This window comes from Mustela lutreola, chromosome 3 (assembly GCF_030435805.1).
Source record: "Mustela lutreola isolate mMusLut2 chromosome 3, mMusLut2.pri, whole genome shotgun sequence".
NCBI classification, from domain to species: domain Eukaryota; kingdom Metazoa; phylum Chordata; class Mammalia; order Carnivora; family Mustelidae; genus Mustela; species Mustela lutreola.
In genome coordinates, this window is record NC_081292.1 from 41750621 (window position 1) to 41764727 (window position 14107).

General features: G+C 39.6%; 1 protein-coding gene across 4 annotated transcripts in view; it reads right to left on the minus strand.

Moving 5' to 3' along the window:
• The window catches only part of DPY19L4 (dpy-19 like 4), a 72474-nt gene extending 58367 nt beyond the window's left edge, over positions 1-14107 (minus strand). The window contains exons 1-2 of one of the 4 annotated variants that reach the window (XM_059166004.1): positions 13871-14107; positions 6961-7071 (exon numbers count right to left, since the gene is read on the minus strand). In XM_059166004.1, the coding sequence (XP_059021987.1) occupies positions 6961-7071; positions 13871-13886 (127 nt within the window). In that variant the 5' untranslated portion in view covers positions 13887-14107. Of the gene's footprint in view, positions 1-6960; positions 7072-13870 lie in introns of those variants that run through there. The other 3 variants (XM_059166003.1, XM_059166002.1, XM_059166005.1) reach the window with 3 other exon arrangements.

The following is a 14107-nucleotide window of genomic DNA, read 5'->3' on the forward strand; positions in this document are numbered from 1 at the left end:
GAAAAACACTACCCAATAAATCAAATATTAGTATCAGTATGATACAATTGTTTTAAAATTACTGCTTTCAAAAGCATGGCCTGGCACATAGTAAGAGCTCAGCAAATACTACTATTGTTGAAATATAGAAGTATACATGCAAAAATATATAAGATAGTTAATTAAAGCAATGTTAACACAATATGAGCTATAAAAAGCTGGTAAAAAACATCAATGGTGGCAGTTTGGCAAAGGTGCTTCAAAGTTTCCGAACATGTGTCCTGGTTTGTTTGGGTTTTTTTCCCCATTAATTCTCTGGAATAATTTTTTGCTCATTAATTCTTTAGATAAAGGCAAGTTAATCCTAATTGTCAGGGGTTATTACAAAAAGTATGTAAATCAAATCCTACATATAAATGCCTTACCTTAATACTAAATATGGTGTTTTCAAAGTTTATTGTGAAGAGTCAAATATGGAATAAGAAAAAAAGAGCACTAAATAAATATCAGTATCAATAATACAGGGCATAGTTAGGTAACATTTAAAGCAAAGGAAAAAGTTAAGGACATATTAGGAAAAGAAATGTAGGATTCCATTTCACAAAAAGGAAAAAAAAAAAGAAAAGAAAAGTATAAGGGCACTGAAAAAAATGTAAGTAAAACTTGCCAAAACTTTTGTTCGATCTACTGGAATTATTTATACATTTTATTTTATAACACATTTCTCTATTTTCCACATCTCTAGAAATAAAAAAAATATGTTTTTGTATTCAAGGGGAAAATACTATTTTATAGTAGTTAGCTCTAGATTGTTTAATTATCTTTCTTGTATTTTCCAAAATGTTTTAAATGACCACTCTATTAGTAAGCTTTTCTATGATTAAAAAAAAAAAAATTACCCCAAACCACTAGTGGCTTACAAAATACAGGTTTATTTCTCACTTATGCTACTTGTGGGTTTGGGGCCCATAGTGACTCTTCACCCAATTCCACACTTTAGATTAGCTGTGGCTCTTTTTGTATCTTCTTCAGAGTCCCAGATTGGGGTCAGTAGCTATTCTCATGAAAGAGGGTAAGAGCAGGAGAACTGGACGCCTGGATGGCCCAGTCATTCATTTAAGCATCTGCCTTCAGCTTAGGTCATAATCCCAGGGTCCTGGGATGGAGCCCCACATCAGGCTCCCTGCTCTGTGGGGAGCCTGCTTCTCTCTCTCCCTCTGCCTGCCACTCCCCTTGCTTCGGCTCTCTCTCTCTCTCTTTCAGTCAAATGAATGAATAAAATCTTTTTTTTTTTTTAAGATTTTATTTATTTATTTGACAGACAGAGATCTCAAGTAGGCAGAGAGGCAGACAGAGAGAGAAGGGAAGCAGGCTCCCTGGGGGGCAGAAAGCCTGATGCGGGGCTTAATCCCAGGACCCTGGGATCATGACCTGAGCCAAAGGCAGAGGCTTTAACCCACTGAGCCACCCAGGCATCCCCTGAATAAATAAAATCTTAAAAAAATTTTTTTTTTTAAAAGGCAGGAAAACAGGCAGAGAATATAATGCCTCTTACAGTTTCTGGTCAAAACTAGAACATGCTACTTCCACAGACAGTCCATTGGTCCAGGCGAGTCACATCAATAAGCCTGACAATGAGGGAACAAAGTATACACTGCCTCAGAGATGCACTCCAAATGACATGGCAATGGGAATAAATGGATAATTCACTTTAGGGAAAGGAGAAAATACTTGCAAATAAAAGAGTCTATCAGGGTCTGTCCCATTTGTCACAAATATTCACTTCACTCCAAAGGCAAACCACTCACTCCTTCTCAAGAAAGACACCTTAGGAATAGCTTATTTAGCTTGTTTCCTGCATGTATGTATCATTTTAAGACCTGGATAGTTAAATCCTTTTTAATCTAGGCTGATAGTTCTTTTAACGGTACATCTCTCCTAAAAGCTTAGCAGGCAATTCTCTTCGATATTCACTTAACAGAAATAAAAAAAACAAATGCCCACAAAAAGATCTGTAGAACTGTGTTCACAGAAGCCTTATTCTTAATAGCTAAATACTGAAAATTAGGGCACCTGGGTGGCTCAGTCATTAAGCGTCTGCCTTCAGCTCAGGTCATGATTCCAGGGTCCTGGGAACAAGTCCCACACCAGGCTCCCTGTTCAGCAAAGAGCCTGCTTCTCCCTCTCCCATACCCCCTGCTTATGTTGCCTCTCCCACTGTCTCTCTGTCAATTAAATAAATAAAATCTTAAAATAAAATAAAAATAAATAAATAAATACTGAAAATTACTCAAATGTCCAACAAGAACAGAATAGATAAAAAATTATACCAACATGAATGAATCTCAAAATGATTCACTTAGCCGAGCTAAGTGAAAAAATCCAGACACAAAAGCATACATGTTATACAATTCCATTTACCGGAAATTCTACAACATGCAAAACTAATTAATAAGAAGAGTGGTTACTGGGACACCTGGGTGGCTCAGTAGGTTAAGTGGCTGCTTTCAGATCCCACAGTATGGGATTGAGTCCCACATCCTGTTCAGTGGGGAGCCTGCTTCTCCCTCTGCCTGCTGCTGCTCCTTCTCTTGCATAAATGAATAAATAAAGTCTTTTTAAAAAAAGAGTGGTTGGGGCACCTGGGTGGCTCAGTGGGTTAAAGCTTCTGCCTTCAGCTCATGTCATGATCTCGGGGTCCTGGGACTGAACCCCACATCGGGCTCTCTGCTCAGCAAGGAACCTGCTTCCCTTCCCCTCTCTCTGCCTGCCTCTCTGTCATCTCTGTCTGTCAAATAAATAAATATGTCTGTGGTCTCTGTCTGTCAAATAAATAAATAAATAAATCTTTAAAAAAAAAAAAAAAAAAGAGTGATTGTCTTCAGGGGTGGGGAGGAATAGGGAAAATCTGGAAGGGGGTACAAAGAAACTTTCCAGGTTAATGGAAATGTTCTGTATATCATGTTTCAACTGTACTCCTGTGTCAAAACTCATTTAATGAAATGCCTAAGAGTCTGTGCATTTTTACTATAAGCTAATTATAGAAGTATACCTCAGAGATGGTACAGGCTCAGTTCCAGACTACTGCAATCAAGCAGATATTGCCATAAGCGTACTAAGTGAATTTTTTGGTTTCCTAATTATATAAATGTTAAGTTTACACTACACTGTAGCATTATGTCTTTAAAAAAAAATACATATCTTAATAAACAGTTCATTGCTAAAATATACTAACATCACCTGAGCTATCATTAAGTCATAATTACTGACCACAGATCACTACAAGATATAATGATAAAGTGTGAACTACTATGAGAATTACCAAAATATGACACAGAAACAGGAAATGAGCAAATGGGGTTGGAAATGGTGCTGTCAGACTTGCTCAACATAGTGTTGCCACTAACCTACAACTCATTAAAAAAAAAAAAAAAAAGATATCTGCAAAGCACAATAAAGTGAAGCACAATAAAAGGAGGTATGCCTGTACCTTAATTTTTAAAAAGCAAATCACTTGTTTTTGTAAAGAACAATCTTGTCAGCTTTTTACCTACTTGATTCTAGTCAGCTCTTTGTTCCAACAACTATACAGAAGTCCTCCCCTGCCTTGTGTACAAAGCATAACGTTCCAAAATCCTTAATGGGTGACTGGAACTGTGGATAGTACTGAACCCTAGTTATACTATGCTTTTCTGATGCATATGTAACTGAGATAAAGTTTAATTTATAAAGTTAGACACAGTGAGATTAACAATAACTAATAATAAAATACAACTATAATAATATGTTGTAATAAAAGTCACGGAAACATGGTCTCTGGCTCTCAAAATATCTTATTGTATTGTACTCACCCTACCTTGTGATGATGGGACATGATAAACACCCACGTGATGAGATGAAGTGAGGAAAATGGCATAGGTATCCTGAAGTAGTGTTACACTACTATTAACTTTCTGACAACACATCAGAACGTGGGATTATCTGCTTCTAAACTGTGGTGAACACAGAAAACTGAAATAATGGAAAGTGAAACTACTGGATAGGAAGGACTATTGTACTTATAATTTTTTTCCTAGATGAGTCTCGGAAAAGGTTTAAATACATGTATTTTGAGCTTATTAGGCTACTGTGGAACCACACGCTGTGTTATTTTCCCTGAATACTTTGTCCAACTGAAAAGATTTACTAGGAAATATCTTCATCCATCCATATATTTTAACAAACTCTGCGACAGCCTTGCCCTGAGGATTCATCCTAGTCATTCACCTTTATTGCTCAAGGTATTTCTCAATTTTCTGGATTTTGCTAGCTAAAATAGACAGTTCTAACTCAACACTACAAGTCCCAGAAATTCTGGATCCTCTATTTTCCTGCTTGCAAATAGGATAATTCTGTTCTAAATTCATTTCTTTAATCAAAGAGATGTAATCAAATGTAGCTGATAACCAAGGCACTCTAGTAACATCCTATTTTACAATCTTGTTACCTAAAATAATAAAAAAAAAGTAGTATAAAAATTGCAACAAATTCATAAGAAATGGTTTCATAAAATGTTTTATCACTGCATAATATGGATTATTGTTTTTCTAGCTTCCAAAAAAATTTCCTTGCTGCTAGCACCTGAAGTAGCTCTACAGTTGATCTACTGCCTTTATCTTACTTGAGAAATATATATATAAATGGGCCTTCAGGGGCGTCTGGTTGGCTCAGTCAGTTAAGTATCTACCTTTGGCCCAGGATTCTGGGATCAAGTCCAACATCATGCTCTTTGCTCAGCAAGAGCCTGCTTCTCCCTCTGCCTGCCGCTCCCCCTACTTGTCTGCCTTCTTTTTCTCTCTCTAAAAAATAAAATCCTCAAAAAATTTAAAACTTTTTTTTTAAAAAATAGGCCTTCAACTCTCTACTCAGCGGGAAACATGAGAAGGCTTTCAGCCTCTAAGGACAGCATGTTCTCCAGAGCCATCTTCATACACAGTTCAGTAGTTTGATAGAAAAGGAAGGACCTCCAGAGGGTGGAGTCAAGGACCACAGAGAACACTGAACTGGGAAGCTACTTCCAAGGAAAACAACTAGGGCTTAATAAAGAAACATCCCTACCCGGGATAAGGAGCCCTCATATTTATCCATAGCAGTTATGAAATTTCGTAACTGCTATGGACCAGTGACTGATCTCTCTCTCACTCTTCTTCTTTCTGAATGGAAGCATGGAATGCCTTTATTTTGCTTATCCTGTCCCTGGGAGGGACAGGATATATCCTGTCCAACAATATATCCTGGGAGGGGGACATGTGCAGAAAAGCTAACATAACAGCCCTGCAACTGCCTTATGGAGAAAGGCCTGCTTGCAAGGTAGGGCCTTTGTTGGAATCTGGAAATTTGGACTTCAGAAAGGTTCCCACCATTCTCTTACCAGTTAGTTTACTGTATCTGACCTATTTGTACAAATGATGTGGTTTATGCTCGCTATTTTCCTTCTGGAAATCCAGTTTTGGTTTGTGGTAGGTAAAGGGTACATGACCAGCCACCAATAAAAACTCTGTGCAGGGGGTGCCTAGGTCGCTCAGCGGGTTAAAGCCTCTGCCTTCAGCTCAGGTCATGGTCTCAGGGTCCTGGGATCAAACCCCGCATCAGGCTCTCTGCTGAGCAGGGAGCCTGCTTCCTCCTCTCTCTCTGCCAGCCTCTCTGCCTACTTGTGATCTCTGTCTGTCAAATAAATAAATAAAATCTTAAGAAAAAAAATAAACAGACAACTCTGTGCAGGGGTGCCTGGGTGGCTCAGAAGGTTCAGTCTCTGCCTTCAGCTCATGTCATGATCTCAGCATCCTAGGGTCAAGCCCTGCATTGGGGCGTAGACTCAGTGGGGAGTCTACTTCTCAGTCTCCCTCTCCCTCTGCATCTCCGCCTGCTCATGCTCTCTCACTAAATGAATAAATAAAATCTTAAAAAAAAAAAAAAAAAACCCTCCATGCAGTCATTAATAAGCTTTCCTGGTAGACAAAACTTGACAAATGTCCCAATTTGACGCTGAAGTAGTTAAGCACAACCTGTGTGAATCCATTAGTAAAATAATCAGTGAAGCTTAAGCCTAGTTCTTACAGACTTTAGCCCTAGGCCTTTTCCTTTTGCTGATTTTCTTTTAGCTGTTTACTATAATAAATCATAGCTATAACTATTCTGAGACCTATGAGTCCTTCTCACTAATCACCAAACATAGGGGTGGTCTTGGAAACCCCTCACAGAGCACCTAACTTACCTTTTTAATTCATAGATATATGGACCAGAATGATTCATACCTGGCCCTGATGTAGATAGGACGACCTTTGGCCTCAAGACTGCTTCCAGAACTAGTAAGACTGAGTATCTTCCTTGGGGTCAGAGAGGTAGTGAGTGTACTTTGGTTGAGGGAGAAAAGTAAATATTTATGACCAAAAGGAAAGAATGTGGTAGAGAGTTATATTATTATTCCCACTTATTTTGTCCTTTCTTACAAAAAGATTATTGATCTCTCTCCCCATTACCATGTGACTTGCAATGCCTCCCTGTAATCAGGGTATACTTCTCAATTTCACTGTCTGGATTGTTTATATGCTTCCTTGGGTCACAGATAGAATCTGAGTACAAGTGACTGAGTGTCAGTTCAGCAGAAAATTTAAGAGACATTGCATGACTCTGCCTATTCTCCTGTTCTTTTCCTCTGTCTTAAAAAAAAAATTCCAACTAGGGGCTGTTCCTTCACAACACATGAAGCTACACCAACCAACCTGAAGCCACAACATGAAACATTAGTCAGAAATAAGCATTTTTTGTAAACCAGTGAGATTTAGGGTTTGTTCTACAGCAAAACCAAAGCTGACTGATAATACCATGTAATTAATCTCAAAACAGGTATACGCATTTAAAATATTAATATAAAATATAATACCTAGTATACAAAAAGCCATTTTTATGGTAGCACAAAAACTCCAAATTTATCTAACTTACGTTTTGGAGCTCTTTCAGGAATTGGAGTGTCACTGATTTTCTCTTCTTTGACAGATTCCTTATTTTCTGAAGACTTCAGCTTTTTTCTTTGGCGCAGTTCTACTGTTGGTCCTTAAAAAATTTAATGTGTTATTGCAAAATGTGTACCACGTTGTTCTAATCTATAACCCAAACTAATCCACTTTTATTATACTAAGGCAAAAGTCACACAGAGACCTTTTAGTATCAAAGATTAACTTTCTTCACAATTAAATAAATTATTCATTTAGACAGTCTGTCTTTCATACAGACAGAAATTTAGGTTCTGCCTTCCACCTGTGCCTTCAGAGTCCTACTGATAAATCAACAAGCTCTAATAATGTTATTTTCAAAATATTCCAAAATAAGTAAACCTCCTTCCAGAATGACTAGGGAACAAGATGTTATTTAACATATTAACATAGGGGTGCCAGGGTGGCTCAGTTGTTAAGCATCTGCCTTGGGCTCAGGTTGTGATCCAAGGATCCTGGGATCAAGACCCAAATCAGAATCCCTGCTTGGCGGGGTGCCTGCTTTTCCCTCTCCCACTCCCCCTACTTGTATTCCCTCTCCGTCTGTCTATCAAATAAATAAATAAAATATTTTGAAAAAATATATTAGCATATTATTCTAATTACCTGAGTATCACACTCATCATTCAAGGATTAACAATTTTTTTTAATCTGAATATAACAAATACACTGATCATAAAATTATACTTCATTTTTAAAACAATCCTGCAAAGGGGTGCCAGGGCTGCTCAGTCGTTGGACATCTGCCCTTGGCTCGGGTCATGATCCCAGGATCCTGGGATTGAGTCCGCATGCAGGAAGCCTGCTTCTCCCTCTTCCACTCCCGGTACTTGTGTTCCCTCTCTCACTGTGTCTCTCTCTGTCAGATAAACAAAATCTTAAAAAAATAAATAAAGTAAAATGAAAAAATGAAAAAAAAAAAGTCTTGCAAATTCTGCAGAATTTCACAGTGCTATATAGTTTTATCACTGTAGTCTTATAGATTTAGATATTTGAAATAGGCATATCCCTATATGCAGAAAACTGTCAGAAAATCTCCCAATATTAGACTACCGTTTTATGTCTGATAAAAAATAAAAAGCAGAAAGTAGCTCCAAACCAGTAAACTAAATTCCAAATGAAACAAAAATTTATATATATGGGCACCCGGGTAGCTCAGTGGGTTAAGCCTCTGCCTTCAGCTCAGGTCATGATCTCAGGGTGCTGGGATTGAGTCCCCCAACAGGCTCTCTGCTCAGCGGAGAGCCTGCTTCCCCCTCTCTCTCTGCCCACCTCTCTGTCTAACTGTGATTTCTCTGTGTGTCAAATAAATAAATAAAAATATTTAAAAAAATTATATATTCAACCTAACTACTTTTCCTTCCTAGAGTTAATTATCCTTTTTTTAAAAAAATATTTTATTTATTTATTTGACAAAGAGAAAAAGCAGAATCAGGGAGAGCAGCAGAGGGAGAAGCAGGCTCCCCACTAAGCAGGAAGCCCAATGGGGGGCTCAATCCCAGGACCCCAGGATCATAACCTGAGCCAAAGGCAAATGCTTAACCAACTGAGCCACCCAAGTGCCCCCTCTTTTTATTTTTAAGTAGGTTCCACACCCATCATGAAGCCCAATACAGGGGCTGAATTCATGACCCTGAAATTAATACCTGAGCTAAGATCAAGAGTCAGATGCTTAACCAACTGAGCAACCCAGGTGCCCCCAGAATTAATTACTTTATAAGGTAGACTATGACTGTCTTGTTGATACAAACTGTCCTACCAAGCTTATAAAATGGTTCAAGAATTTATTTCCTCCTTACTAGAGTGGTGGAGAGTTTTCTTTTTTATCTTAGGGATGACCTTAGGCTATGAATTGAGTCTAAAAAGAAGAGTCAATAAAGGAGAATAAACCTGCTGATGATGATCATATGAACGATTCTAGGTTTATTGTGGAAAATGAAAAACAAATATATATATTTTTTAAATTTTTTAGAATGTCTACACCCAGTGTGGGGCTCAAACTCATGACTGAGGAGAACAAGAGTCACATGTTCTTCCAACTGAGCCAGCCAGGTGCCCCCCCACCAAAAAGTATATATTTTTAAATAGCTTCAAAGCAAATTCAAGTTTGCTAAAGTGTCTTTAAAACTGGAATCATGATTTTAAAAAATAAACTGTATATTTAGTGGATTCCATCCATTTCTATACTTTTATTTATTTTGTACTTAAGTACTAAAGCCAGGGAACAGATTAGAAAAACGACATTATTATTAGAAGAGCCATACCTCAGATTTCGAGGTTTTTTTTTTTTAAATTTCAGAGAGAGAGAGAGAGAGAGAAAGGGCGAGCACATGTGCACACACATTGGGGGACTGGCAGTGAATCTCAAGCAGACTCCATGTTGAACATGACACAATTCCATGACCCTTAGATCACAACCCCAGCCGAAACCAAGAGGTGAATGCCCAACTGACTGTGCCACCCAAATGCCCCAGATTTTCAGTATTTCTACACATAAATCTGGGTCAATTAATAGACATTACTATATTTCTTTTTCATGACACTTTTTAACTTTTCTCTGCTCTGGAATAAAGCAAAAGTTAAAAGTACCCAACAAAAATGAAGATTTAGGGGCACATGGACCCCAATAATTATCACAGCAATGTCTACAATAGCCAAAATATGGAAAAAGCCCAGATACCCATTGATGGATGGATAAAGAAGATGCGGTATATATATACACACACAATGGAATATCATTCAACCATTAAAAGAATGAAATCTTGCCATTTGCAATGATGTGAATGGAATGACAGGGTATTATGCTAAGCAAAATAAGTCAGTCAGGGAAAGACAAATATCATATGATTTCACTTGTATGTGGAATTTAAGAAACAAAAAAGAGATGAACACAGGGGAATGGAAGGAAAAAATAAGATGAAATCAGAGATGGGAGACGGGAGGAAGGATACAGTAACTGGGTGATATAACTCCAAGATTACTTAGTTATTACACTTGCAAGAGAAACACATTGACAGTATTAAAATTTTTCTGAAAATTTAAATGGATAATTTCAGAAAATAAGCTAACAAATCTATTAAAGTAGTTTACAAATGGGTTAGGTAGGTCTTTTTTATTAGAGGAAGACTAAAAGCACACATTTAAGATAAAGATAGACTGGGAAGGGGGTATCACACAAAAAGTAACCTTTATAAAAAGTTATCATTTTCCTTTTTAAAAATTTTCCTCATAAATAATCACTTTACAGAGACATTAAATTATTCTTAGTACATATAAATGGATTCTATTTACAGTAGAGCTCATACAAAAATTTTGCACAGATTCCCAAATGATGCACAAAGTCATTTTTTAAGAACCTGTATTAGGAACAACAAAGGGCCATACAAATGAATTATCTATAAAGGATCTATAACACTATAAATTCTTGGTTCTAAGATGGTATACATTTTAAGATACCGAGCAGGTATCTTGGGGGTTTTGGTTTGTTTGTTTGTTTGTTTGTTTTTAAAGATTTTTTTTATTTGAGAGAGAGAGAACAAGCAGGAAGGGAGGGCAGAGGGAGAGGAAGAAGCAGACTCCCTGCTTGATCCTAGAACCCTGAGATCATGACCTGAGCAGAAGGCAACACCTCAGTGAACTAAGCCACCCAGGCACCATTTGTTTTTTTAAGTAGGATCCATGTCCAGTGTGATAGGAAAACTCTAGAATAGAATTTAAGTTTCCTTTTCTTTCTTACATTTTTAGCATTATAAAGAAAAAGTCAAACTAACTGAAAATGATAACATAGCCACAAAAATAATCTGCCATTTCAGGCTCTGGTCCAGTGATCTTCACATGACATAGGAGAGCTACAAACAGGCCTGCAAATATCCATCCAGACAACACACAGCAATTTCCAAATGAAGTGTTAATACTGCTCTACTCAAAGCTGTCACTTCTCTCTGCTCTAACATTTATTTCAAGAAGCGTAAGTATGAAAAACCTGACCCTCTGCTGCAACAATGAAGACATTTTTTGCAAGATGAGATTCTCAAAAAATCATTTACCTGGAGTAACAGCAGGACAATGAAAAGGACCCAAGTGAATGTGAATGATCAGCAAAAGGGTATAGGGAATATCTAGATCCAAGTAAAATAGACCATTTAGTCTGATTTTAAGATAATATGAATTTTGTGGGGTTTTTTTTAAGCTTTTATTTATTTATTTGACAGAGGGAGAGAGCACATGTGTACAGGCGGGGGGAACAGCAGGCAGAGGGAGAGGGAGAGGGAGAAGCAGGCTTCCCGCTGAGCAATGAGCCTGATGCAGGGCTGTCTTCCAGGACCCTGGAATGGTGACCTGAGCCAAAGGCAGACGCTTAACTGACTGAGCCACCCAGGTGCCCCAGATAATACGTATTTTGAAAAAAATTTATAGAGTGCCAAATAAGTGTAAAGCACTCAGAATCATGCCTAGTACACAGATATGTTTGCTATAAATATTATTACTAGCATTATTATAATAAATAAGACTATAATTACTCATTTATTGTTGATTATTATATCCCAGCACCTAACACAGCAGGCACCCAAATGTTTATGGAATTAAAAAGCTGCCAAATGAAACTATATTTCAACAAAACTTCAATACATTAATTGTTCCATATTAGGATATATTTGCTTTTGGATTATCAGTAATTCTACAACCAAAAATCACTTTTCATTTTATATCCCATCAATAAATTTTACAAAATGGTATGGCTTTTTTTTTTTTTTTTAAGGTTTTATTTGACAGACAGAGATCACAAGTAGGCAGAGAAGCAGGCAGAGAGAGAGGAGGAAGCAGGCTCCCCGCTGAGCAGAGAGCCCGATGCGGGGCTCGATCCCAGGACCCTGGAATCCCAGGACCCAAAGGCAGAGGCTTAACCCACTGAGCCACCCAGGCACCCCTGGTATGGCCTTATTTATTTATTTATTTATTTATTTGACAGAGAGAGATCACAAGCAGGCAGGGAGGCAGGCAGAGAGAGAGGAGGAAGCAGGCTCCCTGCTGAGCAGAGAGCCCGATGCGGGGCTTGATCCCAGGACTCTGAGATCATGACCTGAGCGGAAGGCAGAGGCCCAACCCACTGAGCCACCCAGGTGCCCCTGGTATGACCTTTTTAATTAGTTCCACATCACACTTATTTAATTAAGTGTAACAATAATCTCCTAAAACAATCTCTCATTTTGCATGATGTATAATATTAAAGACTTTTAGTATTGCGTTATTAATTTTTCATGCTTTCACTTAAGCGTGAAAAGTGTTCATGCAAACACACAAGCTAGTTTATCAACTTACTCCACAGATTTGCAACTACTCAGAAAAAGAAAAAATATAAAGAAATGTCTTAAACTACCGCAACAGAAGATAAAACCAAGGTAACAAACGGAATTACACTCTTCCTTACCAACTAAAAAGAGCGTTGGTTTTGACCTTTTTAGGTAGAGTGTCTTTAGATAGGTTTTAACACTCTGAAAACTCAAGAAAGAGGAGTCAAATATGAAAACAGTGTGAGCATAGGGACAAGGCAGCAAACCAAAGAGCAGACAACACTTTTTAAAAAAATTGCTTTCCACTGCATTCTTGAAATTCCCTCTTTGCATTCTTGGTTCAATAAGATTTAAATCTAGGGTCGCCATGGTGGCTCAGTCCTTAAGCATCTGCCTTCAGCTCAGGTCATGGTCCCTGGTTCCTGGGCTGGAGCCCCACACCCATCGGGGCTCACAGGTTGGCAGGAAGCCTACTTCTCCCTCTCCCACTCCGCCTCTTGTGTTCCCTCTCTCACTGTGTCTCTCTCTGTCAAATAAATAAAATCTTAAAAAAAAAAAAATATATATATATATATATATATATATATAAGGTTTAAATCTAAATGAGATCACATTTACAACTGCACTCAAGAAGGTAAAAAGTTATTTTTCCCACCAGAATTCAAAATCTAACTGCTCTGTCAAGCCACACTACCATATATATCTGTTCTTAAAACTAGCACGGGTATCAATGATGAAGTTATTATGCCATGAATGTTTCCTGTAATATCTACCATTAGCTGATAAGTTCCTCCAACTCCCCCATTTTTCTCTCATACCCATCATTTTCTATGAATAAATATTACTGAAGAGATTAATTTTCTTAGCACGGGCCGTGTGCGGGCACGGGAAGCTTTCTCCAGCGACTTTCACGCTCAAAGCACTCCTGGCTTCCTAATCCTCCCAAACTTCCTACATCGCTCAGCCCTTTGCCATCTCCCCCTAACCTATAAACGAACTGGCCTTCTTCAGTTTCCCCTCCCAATTCATCTTACCTCGTTAACCCCAAATTCCTGCCTCTTTCCATACCTTCGGCGTGAGGCTGCTCCCCCCACCCCCGGACCTTGTATTGGTCAGGATCCACAGACCCCTGAAGGCACTCCAGAGTGAGGGCATTTGGTTAAACACTATCACTTTCAAAATATGCACTCCAGCACCTAAGCCTCCATCTTCTAACCCAAACTGCGCCTCCCACCCCATTAACTGTCCGCTAGGAGCCCTCCCCCTCGGGGAGTCCCCCCTCCCTCCGCAACACACAAACACAGCTTCTTCCCTCCCTACCTCACTCCCAACTTTAAGTTCCACCTTTGCTTCCCACTGAGGCGGACAAAACTTCGGGCCATTCACTCCGCTCCCAAATGTCCCCGCGCCGCCGCCGCCCCGCTCCTTCGCGGCCCCCCACGCAGCCACCCCTCGCGCAGCCGCGGCCACTGACCGCCCGCAGCCCAGGCCTCTGGGCCCCTCGCGCCCCCGCCTCCCTTTCCCGAGACCACGAGCGACAGCTGGCGCGCTGGACCCGGGAGCCCTCACCTTCTTCCTCCGCCATGGTCTCCGCGGAGGCCCGGGTGACCCTCCGGGTCCCGCGCGGCCCGGAGTCTCCGGCCCTCCGCGTCGCCGAACCCCTGGGCAGCCCCAAGACCGCTCCCGGCCGCCGCGCCCCCACTTCCTGACCCGCCCCCCTCCGGTGTCGCGGCCAACCGCGTCCCGCCCGGCGGCCCAGGAACCAGAGAGCCGGGAGCCGAGGGCGGCCGGAGCGTTTTGCTGGCG